At 38.1% G+C, this 22668-nt stretch overlaps 1 protein-coding gene across 1 annotated transcript in view; it reads left to right on the plus strand.

Annotated features, from left to right (window-relative positions):
* The window catches only part of LOC129427212 (inactive N-acetylated-alpha-linked acidic dipeptidase-like protein 2), a 329030-nt gene that overhangs the window by 98431 nt on the left and 207931 nt on the right, over positions 1–22668 (plus strand). The window contains exon 2 of the mRNA XM_073875958.1: positions 3433–3931. Coding sequence (XP_073732059.1) covers positions 3433–3931 — 499 coding nt within the window. The remainder of the gene's footprint in view (positions 1–3432; positions 3932–22668) is intronic.

The following is a 22668-nucleotide window of genomic DNA, read 5'->3' on the forward strand; positions in this document are numbered from 1 at the left end:
ACTGTTCTAGAAAATAAAATAGGGAAAACTAGGAAGTCGGACAGCACCATGGGATTTTTACAAAGGAATTACTTAAAGGAATAGTCTACCCTTTTGCCATATTAAACTATGTTATTACCTCAACTTTTTATTAATACATATCTATCTTTTTTCAATGCGTGCACTGTACAGCGCGTCGTGAATGTGTTAGCATTTAGCCTAGACCTATTCATTCCTATGGTACCAAACAGGGAAGCCACCAAACACTTCCGTGATTTCCCTATTTAAAGACTGTTACATGAGGAGTTATAACAGTAAGTATGGTGCCACAAAATAAAACTTTTTTTTGGTACCATAGGAATGAATGGGTCTAGGCTAAATGCTAACACATTCACAATGCGCTGTAGAGTGCACGCATTGAAAAAAGATAGGTATGTATTAATTCGTTTAGGTTGAGGTAATAACATAGTTTAATATGGCAAAAGGGTAGACTATTCCTTTAAAATGTTTCTCATCTCACCATTTCCACAGGTACACAGTCATCCTATACAATAAATCCGTAAGGTAGCATTTAAAAAACATTTAAAAATAGATGCATTTGTTTAAAGCAAAGCATTTATTTACTTACCACACTGTCAAAAATAAAGGTACAAAGCTGTCACTGGGGCAGTACCCTTTAAAAAAGGTCCTAATATGTACCATTTAGGTACAAATATGTACCTTTAAAGGTACATATTGGCAGTTCAAAGTACTAATATGCACTCATTGGGTACAAATGTGTACCTTTTTGAAAGGGTACTGCCCCAGTGACAACTTTTGTACCTTTTTTTCTGAGAGTGCAGGCTACAGGTGAAGCAGCTCTTTGCGCCTTCTAACGTCTCATAATCGGTCCTCATTTTGTCCAAGAGACTCAATAATAATATTTTACATTCAATCCTTTAATCTTTCATATTTAAAAGCGTTTTTGTGCTGCTGTGATAAGCAAACCAGCGTTGTCGTCCGGTTTATAGGCCCATAATTTACTGTGCTCTTTAAAAAACAAAAAACATTTTAATTGCCTGAAAATAGCAACGTGCCAACAATGCACCTGCACACACCTCATTTTCAGACCAGAACGCCCATGGGCGCAAAAGTGGGCGCAAATGCATTTGCTATTTAAACAACGTGACGCTAAACGTGAAAATTATAATTGCGCTGGTTTGAAACTAGCAAAAGAAACTTGCGTTGCGTATTGTGCTGCATTTCGCCGGGTGTATGATAGAGCCCAATGTGTGTTATTTTAACAAACAAGGCCTAGCTAAAGCCAGGACTAGCCCTAGTTAAATTAAGACATTTAAGCATTTTTTTATAAATATGCCTTAGAAAAATATGTAACTGGTGTGTTTCTTAAGACAAATCAATGGCAATGGCATATTTTAAGATATGTACATGAAAGTTATTTTAAGTTTAGACAGCTCCAACATGTGTTTAAGTCTAACACTAGCCTTAAGCCTTGTCTTTGAAATTGGGGGTATGTGTTGATTATGTGTTCGAATAAAAAAGGGACAACACACAAGATGTGTTAAAAGAACACAAGATGTGTTAAAAGAACAAAACATGTGCTGTTCCAATAATAACACAGAGATGTGTCTAGTTAGACACAAAATGTGTTGTTTTAACACAACCATTTTAAGAGTGAATGAACAAGTTGACTCAAGAAACTATAATTTATAGGATTGAGTTATGGAAATTTGCTATAAACAAAGAACAGCATTGTTATCAATAAATCATAGGCAATTTTAAAATAGTGTCATAGGCTTATACTGCTGTTGCTAGGGTGGTTTGCTTATAAAATGTTTTTATGTTATGTTATGATAGGTAGATTTTGAAACATTAAGTTTATAAATGTACAGCTATGTGCCTAGAAGTACAGTTTAGGGATATGTACTGTAATATGTGAACATTTATCGATACATTTTTGATACATTGATATTGATACATCTGACCATAGTGTAACACATTTCATGCAGAGAAAATGCTCAGTGCACATGAACTTCCTCACAATCCTTATTTAAGATTAAGCTGAGATAATGGCATTTTTGTATTGGACTTTATGATCAAAACATACACAAATATTTTACTGTTTTTGGCCTTAGTTGATGCTTTTGTGTTTTAAAAGTTGGGTAAGAGCGCTACCTTGTGTATAATAGCGTTAATATGGAATGCTGTTAAAACTTGTCAATGGCGGGGAAAGAGCTAGAAATGCTGTGCGATGCCGCAAAACACTGACATCTCACATGTTGATATTTAGTATTATTTGTTTCCTAAAATGTATAACTTGAATGCAGTGTAAGCCCCTTTGGATTAAAGTGCCTATAATGACCTATTTGGATTTTCGTGTGTTTAAAAATTATTAAATATGTAGCATCTATTAACTCATTCACCGCCATTGACGAGTTATCTCGTCAATTATGAGTTAATATTTAAGTAATAAATATGCCTTTCTGGACGAATTTCAAAGTGAAAGTGTAATACCGCTTTTATCCACTAGATCCAAACCGAATTTATCAAAAACGGAAGTTAAAAAGATTTAATGATTTATTTTAACTGCCTTTATGTTTGATAGTCATTCTGAGTCTGATCTCTAACATAAATTCCTTTACAAAAACGTAATTTTTTAAGCTTTTTGCTCAAAATGTTGTATTTTTAAAGAGAAATATCCTTATTTCAGTGGTTAAATTAAGTGGAAAAAGTAAATATATAATGAAACGTTTTTTCCCCATTTTGTTTGTCTGTTTGTTTGTTTATTGTTTGTTTGAAAGCAGAGGGTGTGTTCTTTCATTTGATATAATTTGTATGTTTATATATTTATAGAAGATAATTTTTCCTGCAAGGAATTTTTGTGAAACTTTTGTTAAAATCACAAAAATGCAGGTGGGCAACTTTTCTCAAAAAGGCTGGCGGTGAATGAGTTAATTTTAAACAAGACATGAAATTTTACTTTCTCGCCACACACAGACTTACAAGTTTTGCTGTCACCTTAGATTAGATTTGAAGTCTATGATTGTGATTTTACTGAAGCAACAAATGAATGATGGCAGTCTTACTTTACAATGTAGTACAGTACAATGTAATTAGATTAATAACCAACACAATCTCATGGCAATTCGTACGTATTTTTAGAGATGGCTAATTCATTTGAATTCATGCAACCAAATTTCCCTTTGCCCTGTGACGTTTATGCTTTACTTTGTACAAATTCACACAAACTGGCCAGCATGTAAAATACGTACGAATTCCTGTAAAATCAGATTAAAATAACTGAATAATATTTTGAACAACTTGTACTTCACAAGTAAATAATACTGTTAAATACTTATCAATTTAATAAGCTAATAACATAATCAGCCTCTAAAATCATGTCTCTAAAATCTAATTACATTTGTCTGTATTTGTGTCTCTGTGTTTGTACAGTAATAAACATGGCATACAGGAAGGTGCGCGCTGGCCATGGATCTCTTCATGTGCGGGATCTGGAGAGTGAGGAGCTACATGCCCCCTCTCTGGAATTGGAATGGGACATGGAAAAGGAACTGGAGGAACCGGCGTTGGACCGCTTTCAGCTGGAATGTGTGGAGCATCAACCTGTGAGCAACTCCTCCGGCGGCGCTATAGACCCGGATCTGGAGCCAATTCAGCCCTCTGTATCTCCTCACGGACGCTTTGAACGTCTCCAAGAGGATCCAAATTACTTAACTCGTTTCAGCCGGGCGGTACCCAAGGGTCAGAGGCGGAGTTGGACCTGTCTGGCCAAATATCTCCTGGCGGGGCTGGGTGTGTTTGTTTTGGGGCTGATCATTGGACGTTACACTTTCAGCAAGGAGCAAGTGAGGGTAGAGCCGAGTGCAGACACAGATGTGCTGGAGAAGATGGTTCAGGGAATCACAGCGGAGAAGATACAAGCACTGCAGAGGTAATAAACCAACTTAAATTTAACAGTTTATTTGTATACAGATTACACCCTTAAATGTGCCACAAAACGGTTCGGGTTGGATGTTTTTACTTTTAAGAGTGTAGCTGGTAAGTAGATCAGTTTGAGGGGTACATTCAATGTAGGTGGGTCAGGCCATCGACATTGCTATCATGTCCTGAAACTTCAGTATTCCGACTGTGACGTAAGGGACACTGTTGCTTCAAGGGCATGCTGGTCAGTGATGGAAAGCGAGGAAACAGATGCAGGGACCGTCTTTCTTGAGACAGGCTCTTTGGGACCGTCACGTCTCTTACAAAACCAGTCCTACAGCCAAAGTTCTGTAAAGCATATTCCCACTAGTGACAAAGCTGTCATGCTCGCTATGAGCCCAGCTGTGTGTTCCCTGACAGGCAGACTAAAGTCGAAAGCAGGTACTGATGTTAAAATTAAATGCAGACAAACCTCAAGTGATAACACATTGTTTTTGGAGCCAGGGATCACGGCGAGCATGTAATTTTCACGTCAAAAAAAGATAACTTGATTTTCCCCCGAACCAAAACCGCCCGACTTGCGAATCAGACTTTGCCGTATTGTCGATTTATAATTTATTTTGTCACATTTATATTTCAGGCTGCAAGCGCCAACGGCTCGTCTCAGGTCCTATTTTCGAGCAGGGAAGAGCAGGCGGGTTACAATGTGGGGAGTCAAAACATTTCGATGGCTTTATTTACCCCGCATTTATACGGCTTCTTAATATTCACAGTGCGGCCTGAAGAAATAAGCAAATGTGTGAGGATAATTCAATTATTTGCTATTTAGATGAAGCTGAAATAGTTACAATCTACCGGGGAAATGGCTGCCTAGTGGGAAGAAGCTATGTAGCGGTTAAATTAAGCTGCAAATCTCGTTGTAAATCTTTTAGAGACCAATGCCAAGGTGAAGTCTCCATTCACCATTGTAGACTTGGAATTAAGCCTTTTCCCCTTTATTATTTGATTCACGGATCCGGACACCAATTGTCTTGCCAAGAAAAAATCTTTAATATATATATGTCAGGAGAGAAACCAGTAAAGATGTTCTATTTATGACAGCCTATACATTTCTTTAATTCTCCTTCCTTTCACCCCGTCATCCCTCAGTTTCTCTGGGGTGGTACAGTAAGGTTTGAGCTTTTATACATCACAGAAAGACTTCCATGTAAGGTAGAAAAACATGTTGCTTAAGCATCTCAAATATAGAACATATATGTCATGCTAACACATGGCACAGTCCACTCCTATATTAAGATACTATTCTTAGTGTATACTTCTGTGGTGCTTTGCAAACTGTACACATCTGACATGTCATATCAATGAAGCGTATTACCCTCTTTCAATCCCCTGACATGTGATCCATACTATCCATAATCTCGTGCATTCAAACACATGCATTTAACACTCCATAAGATAACACAACTGATTATGAATATAAAGAATAATAATACAGATACATAATATATAATAATAAAATCATATTAAAATAATACATTTTAATAAAAGAATAAATGTAATAATAAAAGACTAAATTTTAAGTCTTCATCTCCCTCCACTGGAACTACGGCCGTCAGTTCCACACCATTACTCTCAGGTGGCCAACCTATTAAAGTTATAGTGAGGAGAAGAAATTGCAGACCAAGAGATAGTCAGAAAGGACAGAAGAATGGGAAAAGAAAGGAAAGGAAAACAAAACAAATAACGAAAAAAAAACCCAACCCATGGTATGTCCCCGTATACTATGTGTCAATTAACGACTATGTGTAAGCATTTAAAATGAACCCCAATCATCCTATTCCTTAGGGTTGAAAATCAGTAAGCGAGTGTGCATTGTTATGTAGTTGTGTAGTATGTGTAAAATCTCCTATTTCACTCTGTATGTCCCATTAACCATCTCTAATCAATCTCAATGGAATTGATTCCTGAAATGGAAACAGAGAAATAATTAAACATCAATTCTTTGTTCCCATTCTTTAAAGCTTATGGACGAACATTGCTCAATCTCAGGCCATAAGACATTATCATCATTTTGTTCATTCACTAAGCAAGGTTTAACTTGTGACCAATGATACCATCTATCTGTCCCTACACCCTTCCCTTTGAGGCAAACACTTGTATCAGTTGTTAAGAGTATCTCATATGGTCCCTCCCATCTAGGCTCTAAACCTTTCCTAGCAATGCGTTTGACCATAACAAAACTGCCTAACTCGGGAATATGTGGAATATCAGTAGTGGTGTGTTTTGCGTCCCATTGCTGTTGAGCTTCTCGCACTTTCTTATTATTGTCTTTAATAGCTTTGTCAAGCATTGCGAGATAGCGTCGTAACTTTTCTTGGAACAAAGTAGAATCTCCTCCTGTTCCCGCAGGTGGTGGAGCATCAGGAGGTAGAACCATTGCTCTTCCAGTCATTAATTCAAAAGGTGTTAGTCCTGTAACTCTATTTGGAGTTGCTCTCAAATTCCACAAAATAGCAGGTAATAGTTTATGCCAACCTTGGCCAGTTTGCAGAATAGCCTTGGTTAGAGATGTTTTCAGTGATCGGTTCATTCGTTCTACCATTCCTGAACTTTGTGGATGATATGGAATGTGGAATTTCTGTTTAATCCCCATCAACTTCATTGCTTCCTTCATCAGTTTTCCAGTGAAGTGAGTTCCATTGTCAGAATCAAGTTCATATGGAAGACCCCAGCGGGGAAAGACTTCCTCCACCATTACTCGTGCTGCTGCTTCAGCCGTGCAAGTTTTCGTAGGGAATGCATCTATCCACCTAGTAAACCTGTCCAAAATGACTAGAATATATTGGTACCCTCCGCTGGGTGATAAAGGTCCTGTGAAATCGATTTGCAGATGTGTCCATGGACCTGTAGGTCTAGGTGCATGTGACATTCGCACCTTTACAGATTTTCCCACATTTGCTTTTATGCAGATCAAGCATCTTCTACAGTAATCATCAATGTCTCTCATCATTCGTGGCCACCACCAAGTCTCACTGATTTGAGCTTTCATTGCTTTTGCTCCAGCGTGCACTTTTCCATGATACAGCTGCATTAGTTCTCTTCTTGTTCCGATAGGCATTACCACTTGTCCTGTTGGAATTCTCCAAATACCTTGATCATCTTCTTTTGCTCCTGCTTTTATCCAGTGTTCTTTCTCTTCATCTGTCTCCATTTGATATGACAGAAGGTGGAGCTCAAGATTATCTTTGCTGTTTTCCTTTACCAAGGTAACAGGAGTAAGAGGAAGTAGAGCTGCTTCTCTAGCTGCTGCATCTGCTGCCGTGTTACCCTGACTTTCTTTGGACTTGTCAGATTGATGTGATTTTACTTTGATCACGGCTGCTTCTCTGGGTAAGTGACAAGCTGCAATCAAGCGACGAATTATGGAAGCATGTTGTATTTCGCTTCCACTGCTAGTGATAAGTCCACGTCTTTTCCACAGGGCTAGATAGTCGTGGACCACGCCTAAGGCATAGCGGCTATCCGTCCATGAGTTGTCTGATTTCTTGACAGGCCATACAGGACTATTAGTGGTTGATGAAGCCTGCCTGATAATTCCTTCAGCTTCCAAGTCTGCCACTATCTCTTCCACGGCTTGTCTTGCTTCAGGTCGGATGGGGTACTGTTTATGAGGGGCATGTATTGGTCCTTTAATAACAATGGGGTCAAAGTTGGCTTTGCCACAATCCAATTTGTGTTTAGCCCAAACATCTGGATATAAACTGCACAGAAGACCCCACACACCGTCTTTTCCCCAGTCTCTAATAATTGGCTTTGCTGTACCAACAGACCATAGATTACAAGTACGATCTTCATGTGGTATTATCCCAGCTGTTGTAGTGATTTGACGGCTGTCAGTGAATATGATCATGTTTAACAATGGAAGGATGTCCATGCCAATAAGGCTTCCTTGTGAATTCGGTCCCACCCAGAAAGATGTCCATAAAACTTCATCTTCGTGTATTTGCAGAGGAACTTGTATACTTTTGTGAAATTTTGTGATACCACCTCCAACTCCTTCAACTTCCATAGTTTCATCTGTTGTAGGTAGGTTCAGATCTGTTATTGAAATTGCTGCTCCTGTGTCGACCAAAATGTCACATGGGTGGCCCCCTATTAATGCATTGATGAAAAGGCGATTGTCTCTTTTCTTATTAATACAGGGGGCCGCTGGTTGCTATTGCGGACGCATAATTCCCTCAATGAGCTGACGAACTTGTGCTTCAGTCCATGTCTTCCCTTGAGAGTTTTCATCATAATTTTTCACACTGACCTGTTTAAATGATGGACCTTGACCTTCTGATCCACCTCCTTTAGCCCAGCAATCTTTTCTAACGTGGCCAGGCTTTCCACAATTGAGACAAACAATCAGCTTCTTCTTTGTGTCCATGTTGTATTGAGCTGTCGCCACTCCTCTTCGATATGACTTGTTTCCTTCTTCCTTGTTTGATCTCATAGCCATCTCTAGGCGGCCAGCCCATTGCATAATTTGGTCAAATGTCTCACCTGGGTTGACTCCAAGTGACAAGGCTTGTTGGTATTTTGCGCTCAGTCCATCCACAAGTGTGTCGGTAAACTGTACATCATCTCTGTCAGGTTGTTTCTTAGCACAGAGTGCCCATCTCTCATAAGCATTCCACTTACGCAGAGCATATTCATCTGGAGATTCATCATCCTTTTGCTTAATCAATGTCACTGACGTGAAAGGAATTTTACCGCTGCCTAAGATTTCTTGGATTTCTTTTCGGAACCCATCTAATGCTTGCCAAAGACCCAGGGGTCGTCCCTGGCCATCAACCCACAAATCCATCCATTGGGCTGTTGTTATCGAAGCTGGCAAGCGTTCCCATCTGTCTCTTGGAATTTTAGCTTTAACAATAGTGTGAATATCTCTTAATGTCATTTGATGTGCTTCAACCAGAGAGTCTAATTCTCTCCAAAACTCTGTGTTTGGATCTTGTCTCTTTAAAGGAGGCAGGGCTGTGAGAATGGCTTGACGTTCTCCTGGTGTGAATGGTCTCTCTTCTGTCATCATTTCAGATTCTTCTCTTTTAATTGCAGGTGAAGAACTTTCAGGACCGATTTTATCAATTGTGATCATGTCATCATCTCTTGTCTCATCACCCCAGTCAGATCCATTATCACGAGCTGGTGTACATCGCAGCATGTCTCTATTTGGCTGGGCTGATTTAGATCTCATTATTATTGGAGCTGCTTGTGCAGATGCAATATACATTTTGTCAACTGGACCTTCATTTGATCTTGAAGCCTGAGGCTGCATCAGAGGTTTAGAAGAACTTCTATATTGTTCAGGCAATGTTGGATAAGTTGGGTTGTAAGGAGGAGGTGTTACAGTTATTGTGGATTTTTCTGGTGTTTGTGAATATTTCCTTTCAGCTTCAGTTATTATATTTGTCCAATCTGGATCAAATGAATCATCATCATCTTCTTTAACTGAACATTTAATAGACATGATTTTATTCAACTTGTTATATGCTTCAACTTGAGGCTTCATTGCTTCAACAAGTGAAACTGGACACCCATTAATGCCACAACAAATTCCTCCTTGTTTCACAATCCAACTAGCAGCCAGTATTGGGAATACTTTTGTCTTGATAGAGTCTTTTTGGGACTCGAACCAGCTTAGCTGCACATCCATAGATGCGTTGATATCCAGTCCTTTTTTTAAAAACTTAGTTTGCTTCTTCTTCTTTTTATCCAAATACCAAACAGATATCATTTTGCTGTTACAGGCACTTGCCATCTTGCAAAATTATTTGTCCCTCAGTCTCTTGTATGTTCAAAACAGCAGGACTATTTGTGTGTGTGTGTGTGTGTGTGTGTGTGTGTGTGTGTGTGTGTGTGTGTGTGTGTGTGTGTGTGTGTGTGTGTGTGTGTGTGTGTGTGTGTGTGTGTGTGTGTGTGTGTGTGTGTGTGAATTCCAAGGGAGGCCCCAACAGCAGCAAGGCTATTTATATGTGTGTGTGCGTGTGTGTGAACTAATTGTTTATAAGTAACTAAATCAATTTTATATTTCCTTTTTCTTCTATTTTTTCCTTATTTTATTTTATTAAAAATTTTCCAAGTTGCTCTCAGATCAGTCTCCTCCTTAAACACTGATCAGCTTCATTGTCAAATTTGAAATGCACGCGATTCTAGCTCCTTTTAATTGATTCCCTTCTTCTAAGGGTTCAATTCCCAGCGTATTTAAACGTTTTAGGGTTTCTTCGTATCTTCTATACTGCACTGCACTAACTCGGAGCACAGACCCGCCACTTTAAATCGCAATAAATCACCACTGTCACACTATCCTCGTTTCCTTCTGAAACGATTCTTCGGTGTGTTGGAAATATTTTAGAGATTACTCTGCCATCGTTTTTACAGTCTCGCCATATTCCAACCACCTCCCAGTCATGACAGCTGATTGCTAAATCGCCTTACAGCTATCCCAATATATTGACTAAATGGTCTTCTTTCTAAAAAAGATCCACTTTTTTATAAGTCTTTTCAAACATAGAAAAGACTACCCCAGCTTCATTCAATATTTTTTAGAGGTTTACTGATCAGAGCAACTCAAATAAGCCACATCAAATTTATATTATTTAAATTATTTTACTATTACTGACACATATATTCATTGGCAACACAACTGATGTTTAAATGACACAGTTCTTTTAAGCAGTTTCAGTCAAAGTCCAATCATCAGGCAGACTTATAATTATTTTGAAATAAAATAAAGTCTTACCTGAAATGATTGAGACAAATGCCTGAAGATGCAATCCTTGTTCGTGACGCCAAATTGTAGACTTGGAATTAAGCCTTTTCCCCTTTATTATTTGATTCACGGATCCGGACACCAATTGTCTTGCCAAGAAAAAATCTTTAATATATATATGTCAGGAGAGAAACCAGTAAAGATGTTCTATTTATGACAGCCTATACATTTCTTTAATTCTCCTTCCTTTCACCCCGTCATCCCTCAGTTTCTCTGGGGTGGTACAGTAAGGTTTGAGCTTTTATACATCACAGAAAGACTTCCATGTAAGGTAGAAAAACATGTTGCTTAAGCATCTCAAATATAGAACATATATGTCATGCTAACACATGGCACAGTCCACTCCTATATTAAGATACTATTCTTAGTGTATACTTCTGTGGTGCTTTGCAAACTGTACACATCTGACATGTCATATCAATGAAGCGTATTACCCTCTTTCAATCCCCTGACATGTGATCCATACTATCCATAATCTCGTGCATTCAAACACATGCATTTAACACTCCATAAGATAACACAACTGATTATGAATATAAAGAATAATAATACAGATACATAATATATAATAATAAAATCATATTAAAATAATACATTTTAATAAAATAATAAATTTAATAATAAAAGACTAAATTTTAAGTCTTCAACCATGTTTGAGATTCTCGAACGCATCCTGGAAAAGCTTTTGGAGACCTTTCCAAAATAGATGCTAATAAGCTCGATAGAAAACAATTTAGGACACTTTAACCAGCATCAATGCAGATTTTCTCTAACCAGGTCTGAAGTGCAGACCGCGATGCTTTTGTTTTGTTTATATTAGTTTTTGACCTAAATTTTGGCTGGCGGCATTACTTGGGAGTGAAAAATAATTGTGGATGCGCTCCAGCATATGAGTCTGCAGAGATTTGATGCCATTGAGAATCATCCCTTTTTAGTAACATTCAATCATGATCAAGCAGAATTTCTGTACTCATGCCATTGTGTTATCCCCCCCTCCAAAAAAAAAAAAATGCTGTGCCAAAGCTTCCATTTTCTCTTGGCTTTCGATGGTGTTTATTTCTTCGATTCTGTCCTAATTTACACATCAAAGGTGAGTGCGAGGGAAGTGCAGTTCCGGTAAAATGAGATTAGCCTAAAATCCCGCGAAGAAAAAGTGTGTTTCCCACTGTTAGCGGATGGTGCTCTTTATCTTTTGTTGATACTCATTCTTAATTACAGGATGTAATTGATGGAGCCAGGCTCATGTTACACATTCTTTATCCAGGGCTAGTTAGATGTAGGGTTCGAGGTCAGATTCGGAAGCGAGACGCAGAGGGCTCCATTAAACAGTCGGCCACCTGGACCTGATGGGAGCCCGCTGGGTTCTCCGAGAGAAGACAGTGATGGGTCCCTCTGCGCACGGGTCAGATTCATCTTTCTTAATCCCAACACCAGTCATTAGGGACAAGAGCACAGTGGAACAGGCACGACATCGTGGGTAGAGACAATGAAAACACAGAAAACATGAATTATAAATGATAAAGGAAGACTCTTTGTGATTTGTGTAATGAAGCCAGGAAAAGAAAAAATCGCTGGTCCTTGAACGTATTTCTGTTTTTCTCATCGCTAGGAGGAAGCACATTATGTCCTTCTTCTCTTGTCGCAGAACATCGACAGTCCTAACACAGTCACTGGAGAGTAGAATCTGTTTTGGGTCCGGGCCAAATTGAATTTATATACACAATCATCCATTAATCAGTGCAGCTCAAGTCATATTAACCTTGCTGGTGGGGTGCCAATCATTGATATCAGAGAACGAAGGGCTGCTTTTAGAAATCATTATATCATTCTAAAATGTGGAGTGCACTCAATCATAAACACTAGGGGTGAGGTCATAAGTGCACAGTATTAGTGTCTGCACTTAGAGAAAGTCTTTAATCATAAAGAAATTCATACTGGATAAAGTTGAAATTGCATCCTAAGCAGAACATTTACTGGCTATTAAAGAGAACCAACTTTCTGAAGTGTCAAAATATCAGACTAATGTGTTTTTCATTTAATGGTATTGTGTATTTATTTATAATACGTGACCCTGCGAAAATTCAGCTAAAGTGATTTATTGTTTTCTACATAAAATCATCCTTAATAATGTAAAGAACTTAGAAAGTGTTCTTTACAGAGTGTTAGAAAATGTGTTAGTTAAGGTGGTAGGGTTTGCCGCCACAACGGAGGGTGTGTGTGTGTGTGGGGGGGGGGGGGTAGGGTAGCTTCTTGTTGTGATCGATTACAGACTCTGTACATTTAACAATTATTTATTAAATACTAAATATAAAATTTAAATCATATTAACAAACAAGTAAAGCCATTTTATTACATGTGATAACAGTTCTGGCCTCTTGTAAATTCTTCCATTCTTATTTAATTCTTACTTTAACTTATACTGTATGCTATAAACATCTGTTGTTTCTATTTGCTTGACTGACAGTCACTGCAGCAATAGCGTGATATGGCAAATAATCTAAATTTCATTTTTAAATTGAAATGGCAAAATTCACCTAAAGTTAAGTAGTTTGCATCTCTGGGTTTGCTAATATCTGTATTTTTTAATATAAGGACGCATTTTCTGTAAAATAGCTTTAAAACAATATGCATTCATATGTAGAGCACTCTACAAATGCTCAAACTTAATGAACACAAACTCCTGTCTTCTTTCATTTAATTGGTCGGAAAGCTTCTCAGCTCTTTAATGTGATTGGCTGGAATTCGCGTTTGTCTTAAGAAACACCAGCTTCTTAAAACTTAAATTCTTGCTTGATCATGTAATTCGATTGGCTGGGCAAAATAATCGATTTTTCGATTAACGTTTATTAAAACATGATCGATTCAAAATCGATTTTTAAAGACCACAAATCGATTTTTTTCCATATTTATTTCCGCAAACATTGAACGTAAGATTAACGTTAATCTAATTACTAGTCTTCTCCACTAGATGTCACCGTCTTTTTTGCCTTGAGCAATGTTACCAAGGAGCGAGAGGCGAGCCTGTCATTCATTCATTCAGTGTTTAAAATGGCGATTTCAGGTGCTTCGTCAACGTAGATGCCACCTTCACATAAAAAGTCAGAGGTATGGAAGCATTTTAGATTTCGCAAGCAAGAAGACGGCGATAGTGTTGTGGCTTTTAAATTTATTTTTATTAATTACCCACTTATAAACTTCTGTTCACTGTTTTTTTTATAAATATAGTATTTGTATTAAATCTATATTCCTTGAGTTGATTCCAGAATCGAGTATAAAAACCGATCCGAGAATCGAATCGAGGATTGAAATAGAATCGATTTGATAGCTTGTGAATCGAAATCAAAAATCTGGAACATCTGAATCGATACCCAGCCCTACTGGGAGTCGTTCACTGCGGCTTCTGTGAACAGAAACTTTCATTTTGATTTGTCAACATTTTGACACTGATGTGCGCTGTTAGATCGCTGCACTAAGCCACTGTGTGTTTTGAAGGAGGCAGCAATGACAACAGCGAGTTACAAGTGGGTCCAAATAAAAACACAGTGTTGTAATTGCTATTGTCATTACTTTATAACTTATGTGCATTAAAGCAAACCGGCCCACATTGCCACACGGCCCACTGGGAAAACTCTCGGTGCTCCAGATGACCAGTTCGCTACTGCGTCCGCGTAACCTCTATATATGTAGAAAAAATCTCACCGGCCCACATAAAAAATAAGCCGGCCCCTCTGGCATTTGCCAGAATTGACAGATGGTCAATCCGCCCATGTCCTTCAGACAGCGACGATGGAACACGTGTCTTTCTTTCTCTCATTTCGGTCATGTGGCACGCCTGCCCGCTCGTGGTGTGAAATGCGTCTGCGCTATTCTCCGAGATGCACTTGACTGCGTTTTGTGCAGCAGATTTCTTTTTTTTTGGACGACCTAGTTTACTCTTTCCCCGCCGGCATGAATGATTTTCACAAAAGTGTAATGCCTCCTAGAAAATGCTCTTTTTTAAATAAATAAACATACAATATAATAAATGAAAGAACAGACCCTTTACCACCTTTCGAATATGAATATTAAAATTTGTAGCAAAAAGCTGAGATATTCCATTTTTCTAAATGACTTTTGAAAGAGATCATATGCAGAGCGATCCTCAAAACTTAGACGGACATACAGCCGTTTGCCCTAGGGCAATATTTCCAGGTTTTATAAGTTGTGGTGGATAATAGCTACCTGGTGGATAATAGCAGTATTGTGGATTGACGAGATAACTTGTCAATGGTGGGGAAAGAGTTAAGGCGGTAGGGTACCCCAGCTTAGGCGGGGGCCGCTGTGGGAAACCCTGAACATTCTGTAAAAATATAACTTTGATATCTTTAATATTGACTGAGTAAGATCATGTCAATGATTGATATCAATGTGAAATCAATGAGCACGTTTAAATGCACCGTCATAATGCGATTATAATAGGATTTTAGCAATATTTGCTATTATGTAGACACAATACTTCGATAAAAATTCTGCAATTAAGCTCATAATCGCAACAAGTATAATCTGAGTATGCGGCTATTAGTCACTTTAATTGCTTTTTTTACGGCACTAACTGAAGTGCGCTTGGGTATTCGTCATGCACCTTAAGGGTGCATTTGGGTAACACTTTACTTGAAAGGGTGTTTATAAGACTGACATGACATCTTCATAATCATGACATGACACGTGTCATGAACATGAAGTAGACATGTTTATGACATCTGTCATTAAGTGTCATTCATTCAGTTATGTCGTTTTTTTAATGCCATTGTTTGAGATATCTATGTTATGACAACTTGACATAAACCAATACAGTCTGAACCTTCATACAGAAACAGCTCAGCAGCGTATAAAACCTTTACAGGCACTGTCATAATATTTCTCTCTTAATCATGGCACAGAATAATGAAATACGTCCATAAGAACATGTATTTTTAAAGTGTGCCTTGTTTTGTATACTATTGGTTACTAAGTTACCTATACCATCGTCATTCGCTCTAACAACTTGATGGAAACGCACCTAATTTGTATTTGTTTGTTTTTCTTTTTTTGTGAATTTTTAAAAGATTCGCTTCACGTTTGGATGGAAACCCAGCATGATAGACAAGTTTAAAAACTATTTTTCTGCATTCTTTCAAGAACAAGACCTGCACCAGTCATTTATTTCTCTTACATTTTGAACCAACTTTTGTTTTTTATTCATCCCTTTGTTTTTAAATCAGAAGCCAGTTAAATATACACAGATACATAGCCTTAAGTGTCACAAATACCCCGGCTAATCATAACCTTCAGCCTCCCCAGAGCAGTTATCACCTTTCGGCAATATGATAAAATTCCCCCCTCAGAACGACTTTCATAAAGTGAGATAAAGTGTCCTCATCTGTAAGGAAAATATGGAATACCTCTCATTGTAACACAGACCGGAAAGCTCAAGAAATAACACGTACTATAACTCCCGTGACATTATGATTGAATGCTTTGGAATAAATAGCACGGCATACCATCCTGGGAATATTGCGCCCAACTTTAAGAATCGCTGCTGCCTGCATTGCTTCTCTCAGGAAACACTGTGGGAATTGAATAATGATACAATTGGGTGTCAACATGTTCCATTCTGGAGACAGAACAATGCTATTATTGTGTGACAGAAGTATCAATAATTGCATGTTCGCTGCTGCGAATGATTGCGTGTGAAGAGGAAATGCAATAAGAGAACATGCGGATATGGCCGGCGTGAATTTGTCAAAACCGATGTGAATGTGTATTAGCCTGGACGACCTCGCTGCAACATCATATCTGGTTTATAAAAGAGTATAACTCTTTCTCCGAGAGTCCCTGTGGTTTGTTGAATCTGCAGTGGGCTTTTCTTTGAAAGCCAAGTCCCATCATTAGGATACGTATGCGTTAGAATTGATATTCCCTGAGGAGGAAATCAATATTAATAACTGTGCCGTACAACAGCCATCTAATAAGTACTGAAGCTCTATAACCTCTTCGCATTGACAGTTCCAGGAAAATAAGATGCTGGTCTCTCCCTCTGCTTAAGGAAGAGTTAAACCGAATCAGACAGCTGAATTATGCTTCATAGTTGTGCCTTTTCACTTTTCCACATTTCATATTTAATACTTTCTCAAATATAGATGGCTGTAAAATAATAATGGTCCACAGTGTCCGCAAGTCTGTATATAGAGCACAACCATCAGCTCTCTGCCTCTTAGGATTCTTGGAAGGCCAACAAATCTTTTCTTTGTCTTTATAAACAGAATTCTAGGAATTCTGACCTTTCAATTTCCTGAGAGAGCTGGGTCTATAATACATTAAGAGAGTTATGCCATTTATCTCAATGGCAGTTGTATCAGAAATCTGCCATCTTTGCTCAAGAATCTTGTGAGCCGATTATCATTCATAAATGCTATGTGACCAGTCACAGTAAAACCACAGGAAATTGTATGTTGTCAATGATGGAATGAAGTCTTGGTATGAACAATATTTGTGACTCAGTCTGTGAAAACCCAGCTAAAGACGTTTTTAGTGATTTACTGCTTTCTACATTAAATCATCCTACACATTGTAAAGATCATTCTCTAAAAAATAACCTTGATATCTTTAATATTGACTGAGTAAGGTCATGTCAAATAAGTGAAATCAAATAATCTCATAATTAGATTATGAGACTTTTACCTGAATTTCACAAATATTGTCACATTTTTTAAGAAAATTATACCATTTTTTGTTGCAGGAAGTTGTTCTAATTTTAACAGTAATAAAAAGGTACTTGTAAGAGCAAAAACAAGATGCCCTAGTGCTAGTTTAATAAGAAAAGTCATCTTAAGAGTGATGGAACATTTGAACCAATTTGTAAAATTGCTCTGGATGAATCAAAATGTTTCTGTGATTCAGAAACAACCCAAGAAAACAGAAATGATCTGTGTTGTGCCTTTCTACACTTATTCAATTCATTAATAAGCCAAACGGTTTCTTATTCCATCACATCTCTTTCGATGATTTCCTCTACACTCACCTAAAGGATTATTAGGAACACCTGTTCAATTCCTTATTAATGCAATAGTGTTATGGTGTGGGGGATGTTTTCTTGGCACACTTTAGGGCCCTTAGTTCCAATTGGGCATCATTTAAATGCCACGGCCTACCTGAGCATTGTTTCTCACCCATTCTCTGATGACTACTTCCAGCAGGATAATGCACCATGTCACAAAGCTCGAATCATTTCAAATTGGTTTCTTGAACATGACAATAAGTTCACTGTACTAAAATGGCCCCCACAGTCACCAAATCTCAACCCAATAGAGTATCTTTGGGATGTGGTGGAAAGGGAGCTTCGTGTCCTGGATGTGCATCCCACAAATCTCCATCAACTGCAAGATGCTATCCTATCAATATGGACTAACATTTCTAAAGAATGCTTTCAGCACCTTGTTGAATCAATGCTATGTAAAATTAAGGCAGTTCTGAAGGTGAAAGGGGGTCAAACACAGTATAAGTATGGTGTTCCTAATAATCATTTAGGTGAGTGTATATCCTGATGGCTGCCTGCCTAGGGGAACAGCTAATTTAAGTAATGAACTTTTTATAAGTACAGTATGTATCAGTTAGCCGCAGCATGGTGCTCACGCCAGAGCCTTTCTAGATCTAAAAAATTATTAAACTATTTTTTGTGACAGTGTAAGGAAGTCCCTCCCACCTACAGTACCCTCTCATTTTAAGGCCAGTGACATTTAACACAGACATTGATTTATCAGAGGATTACCAAAGTGACTCTCTCCAGGTCATGGGAGTTATTAAGGAGTAGCGTGACATCCAAGCTCCAAATGATTGCCGCATGCGGATAAAAATCCTATAACTCATGGTGGCCTCCAATGGTGCTGCATCCACCATGACCCTCACAAAGTGCAAATATCCCCTTATCATGTTACAGTACATGGCTAGTAAAGTCTGACTTGATAAGAGACTTAAGGTTAACCTTGGAGTAACTGATTTAATTTAAGCCTAAATATTGAATATCAATACGATCTTTTCACGTTAGACTCTTGGGAAATCCAAGAAACATAACATCTTAAATTCTCCTTGTGTTTTTTTCATTTTCCTTTTAATATTTGTTTTTATGGCTTTCCAGCAGCTAGAAACAGAGATCAGATATGCAGTGTGCTGATAAGGAGAGCGTCCCCAGATCTGCCCAGGGGCAATGTCATCTGGATACTTACCTCTTTATTTAGCATGCCCACAGATCTCAGATAAAGAGATGCGCGCGGGTTACAGCATCCAGATAACAGCATAATGTTTTCAACACGGTGAAGTTATCACTTTTGCTTTAACGACCTTCATATCAAATTAATGCCAGTCTGATTCGAGAATCACGTGACATGTTTTCTGTCAGTTTCTGGCAGACTCTGAATGTTTGTCTGTTGGAATGTACTGAATATGAATCCTTGAGATGTCTCAATAGATGCTATGTGAATTACAGTGTATTTGTATGAAATAAACGGATGCCATTTTGATACCTCAACCCCAAACTCTCTTAAACTGCAAGGCTCGATAGAAACCGAGACATTGTGAGTGGAGTCTTTAAAAAATAACTTCCCAAGTTCCCGTGCTGTGAAACATCTGTTTACACAGGTGTTTGTCTGTGTGTTTGTGTTGGTGAATGTGTGTCTTGTCTGTGTAATGTGAATTAGAGGTAAAGTTTGGCATCATTTGTCAGTGTACAGTGTGCAGTGACAGACTAGCCGTGCACCGAAGAGATGTGTTGGGTATTTCAGTGTTTGAAACAGAATAGGTGCATTCAATGCATAAAAAATGCTATAGTTTTAACATTAGTCTTAAACTGGTGGTCTTCATCCTTTGCTTACAGTTTTTTTTTTCTTACAAATTCCATCATGTAAATAGGGAATCTGCCCTGGCGTGAGCGCAACTGACTTTTTAATAGGATGAAAGATGAGACTTTCATTGGTTTACATTTACATTTAATCATTTAGCAGACGCTTTTAGTCTGGTTTGAAAAATTAAGCAGCAAAAATTACTGCAAAGTGTTTTCCTGTAGGTATACGGTACACTTTGCACACACATACGTATATACACACACATACAGTACAAGTCTTCATTCCTGTCAGGTTAAACCACATATAGCCCCTGTTCTTTAAAACTGTTACATCTTGACAAGATTGACAGTCTTCAGAGAAAGGTCAGAATGAAGGGGCAGCACACAGCTGAATGGATGTCAGGTGTCCTGCAGATGGCTCTGAATGAGACATTGATACCAATGGCTTAAATACACTTATCTAAACCACAGTAAAAGATCAAGTTATTTCAGTTTTGCTCTATAAACTATAGTAAGGAAATAATTTACGTGTAGGGGTATTTCTATGCATTTTCAGTTTAATATATCTGGCTTTTAAAGGGACACTCCACTCTTTTAAAAATTGGCTAATTTTCTAGCTCCCGTAGAGTTAAACATTTGATTTTTACGGTTTTGGAATCCATTCAGCCGATCTCCGGGTCTGGCGGTACCACTTTTAGCATAGCTTAGCATAATCCATTGAATCTGATTAGACCATAAGCATCCACTAAAAAATAACCAAATAGTTTAGATATTTTCTTATTTAAAACTTGATATTACGCAGTGCCCGAAAATCCTCTACTATTAAAATAACCAAGGGGACTATTTTTGGGTGCTGCGTAATATCATTGTGCCTCCTGCAGCCACGGTACGGCATCAAAGTCCTTGATAATTACGCCGGAATGAGAGTATTATTCTAGCCATACGCACAACCGGCGCAACCTCATAGAATGTCTCTGAACAGGTTCACGCCCACTTTTGGGGGAAAACCGACTAGACCTTCCACTGACTTCCATTCAAAATAGCGGAACAAAGCAACGTTCGTACACAGCCGGCAGGAGTAAATAACTTATGAAATCACTCAGATTAAACATGTTGAGTAATTATCTGTCCACCCTGCCTGCAATAGAGCGCGAAAGATACATTAACACGTTTAATTTGGTCAATATAAAAACAAGTCCCTTTTATTCTCACAGCGTCAAATTTGTGTAACAACGCTCCCTATTGGCCAGAGGTGTCTTACCCAGACATTTAACTCGTACCTCATCGAGTCAACAGGGAAGCAAGTGAATGATTTTACTTCGTATTTAAAAGTTACTTCGTATTTATATATTATGTCTTTATATTTAGAGTACTGAGTGCACTTTTCCGTCCAGCCATACAACTAGCCTATTTATTATGTTAATGTATCTTTCGCACTCTATGGCAGACAGGGTGGACAGATAATTACTCAACATGTTTAATCTGAGTGATTTCATAAGATATTTACGCCTGCCGGCTGTGTAAAAACTTTGTTCCGCTATTTTGAATGGAAGTCAATGGAAGGTCTGGTTTTTATCCCCCAAAAAGGGGCGGTGACGAAATTTACAGTCAAGTTCCCGGATGTGCCGGTAGTCCGTATACAGCCTAGAAAATTGCAACTTTAAAATTTCCATCGGTCTTAGTACACGATGTAACTACAGAAGAGTTAAGTTTTAAATAGAAAACATATCGAAACTCTTTGGTTATTTTTGAGCGATGCTAATGGTCTAATCAGATTCAATGGATTATGCTAAACTATGCTAAAAGTGCTAGCGCCAGATCCGGAGATAAGCTGAATAGATTCCCAAACAGCAAAAATCAAATGTTTAACTCTAGGGAAGCTGGAAAATGAGTCTATTTTCAAAAAAAGTGAAGTGTCCCTTTAAGGATTTCAAGCTTCAGAATATACTGTTTATTAAAAACTACAATGATTTATAAGTATTTGAAGTACATTTTATTATACTTAGTTTTAAGGTCATAAAACTGTATTAGTTGCAGTTTAGTATGATTGGAGGTATTTAAAATTGTTTTCAAATGTTTATGTTCACATTTAATGCTCTAATTTGGTTTTTATTACAGATTGTCACTTATAGGGGTTTGTTCAGACCCATGATTCTAGTATAAGCAAAGTAATAATAGTTTCCCTTAGTATGCATCACTAAATAGGCTTGCTGATTGTCATAAAGAGACTTTAAAAGCAAATTAACTCTATACGATTTTTCCCAGTTCGGCATCTCATGCTTTGCCACAAAGACCTCATATGGTAATAATCACATTCCCCCATTACATACTAACTGGCGGATTGAGAGATGACAGATTCATGGCCCATTATCCTCTTTGGATTTACACCCGACAGAGGAAGCACAGGTCAAAGATCGGTGTAATAAAATCATCACTCCCTTCCTCTCCCTTCATCACATCCAATCCGCACCGAGTTTGCTACAGGTATTTTCTGGTGTAGTATTAATAAGGCGGACATGGCTTTGCCAAGCAAAAGCAATGATTTATGCTGTACTAAACTAAAATTAGAAATCAGGCATCACATTTAATGATCTGAAGCAAAGTCCCATTCAGACAAAGCAAATAACAAATAAACAAAGCACATAAATAAACATACTCAATTGTTACTTGTCAAAACCATTTGTTATTCTATCTGACATCCGTTTGCCAGGATTGGATTGCTGCTGTTTAAAATATTTATCATTTTATAATGCATTCTGTTTCGCATACTATTTTAGCTGACAGTATGCAGTATAGTGTGCAGCATCCTCATGCATTCTGGACACAGCATTTCATATTTAATGTTTTGTCAACCCCAGTCTCACTCCCTGATGTGCTAGAGAGCAGGACAGTGAGTCCTCACAGACACGAAGGAAACAAGGGAGACTGGTGGAGCTCTGCCAGCGACAAACAGATTGTGTATCCATTTTTCATTGCTCTTCCATGTCAGGCGAATCACTGGCTTGTCATATTAACCAATGCCGAGGAACTGCACCCAGCCAACATGTTTCAGGCCAACTGCCATTTAGTGGGTTGACAT

The sequence above is a fragment of the Misgurnus anguillicaudatus genome, chromosome 14, assembly GCF_027580225.2.
Source record: "Misgurnus anguillicaudatus chromosome 14, ASM2758022v2, whole genome shotgun sequence".
Classification (NCBI taxonomy): Eukaryota; Metazoa; Chordata; class Actinopteri; order Cypriniformes; family Cobitidae; genus Misgurnus; species Misgurnus anguillicaudatus.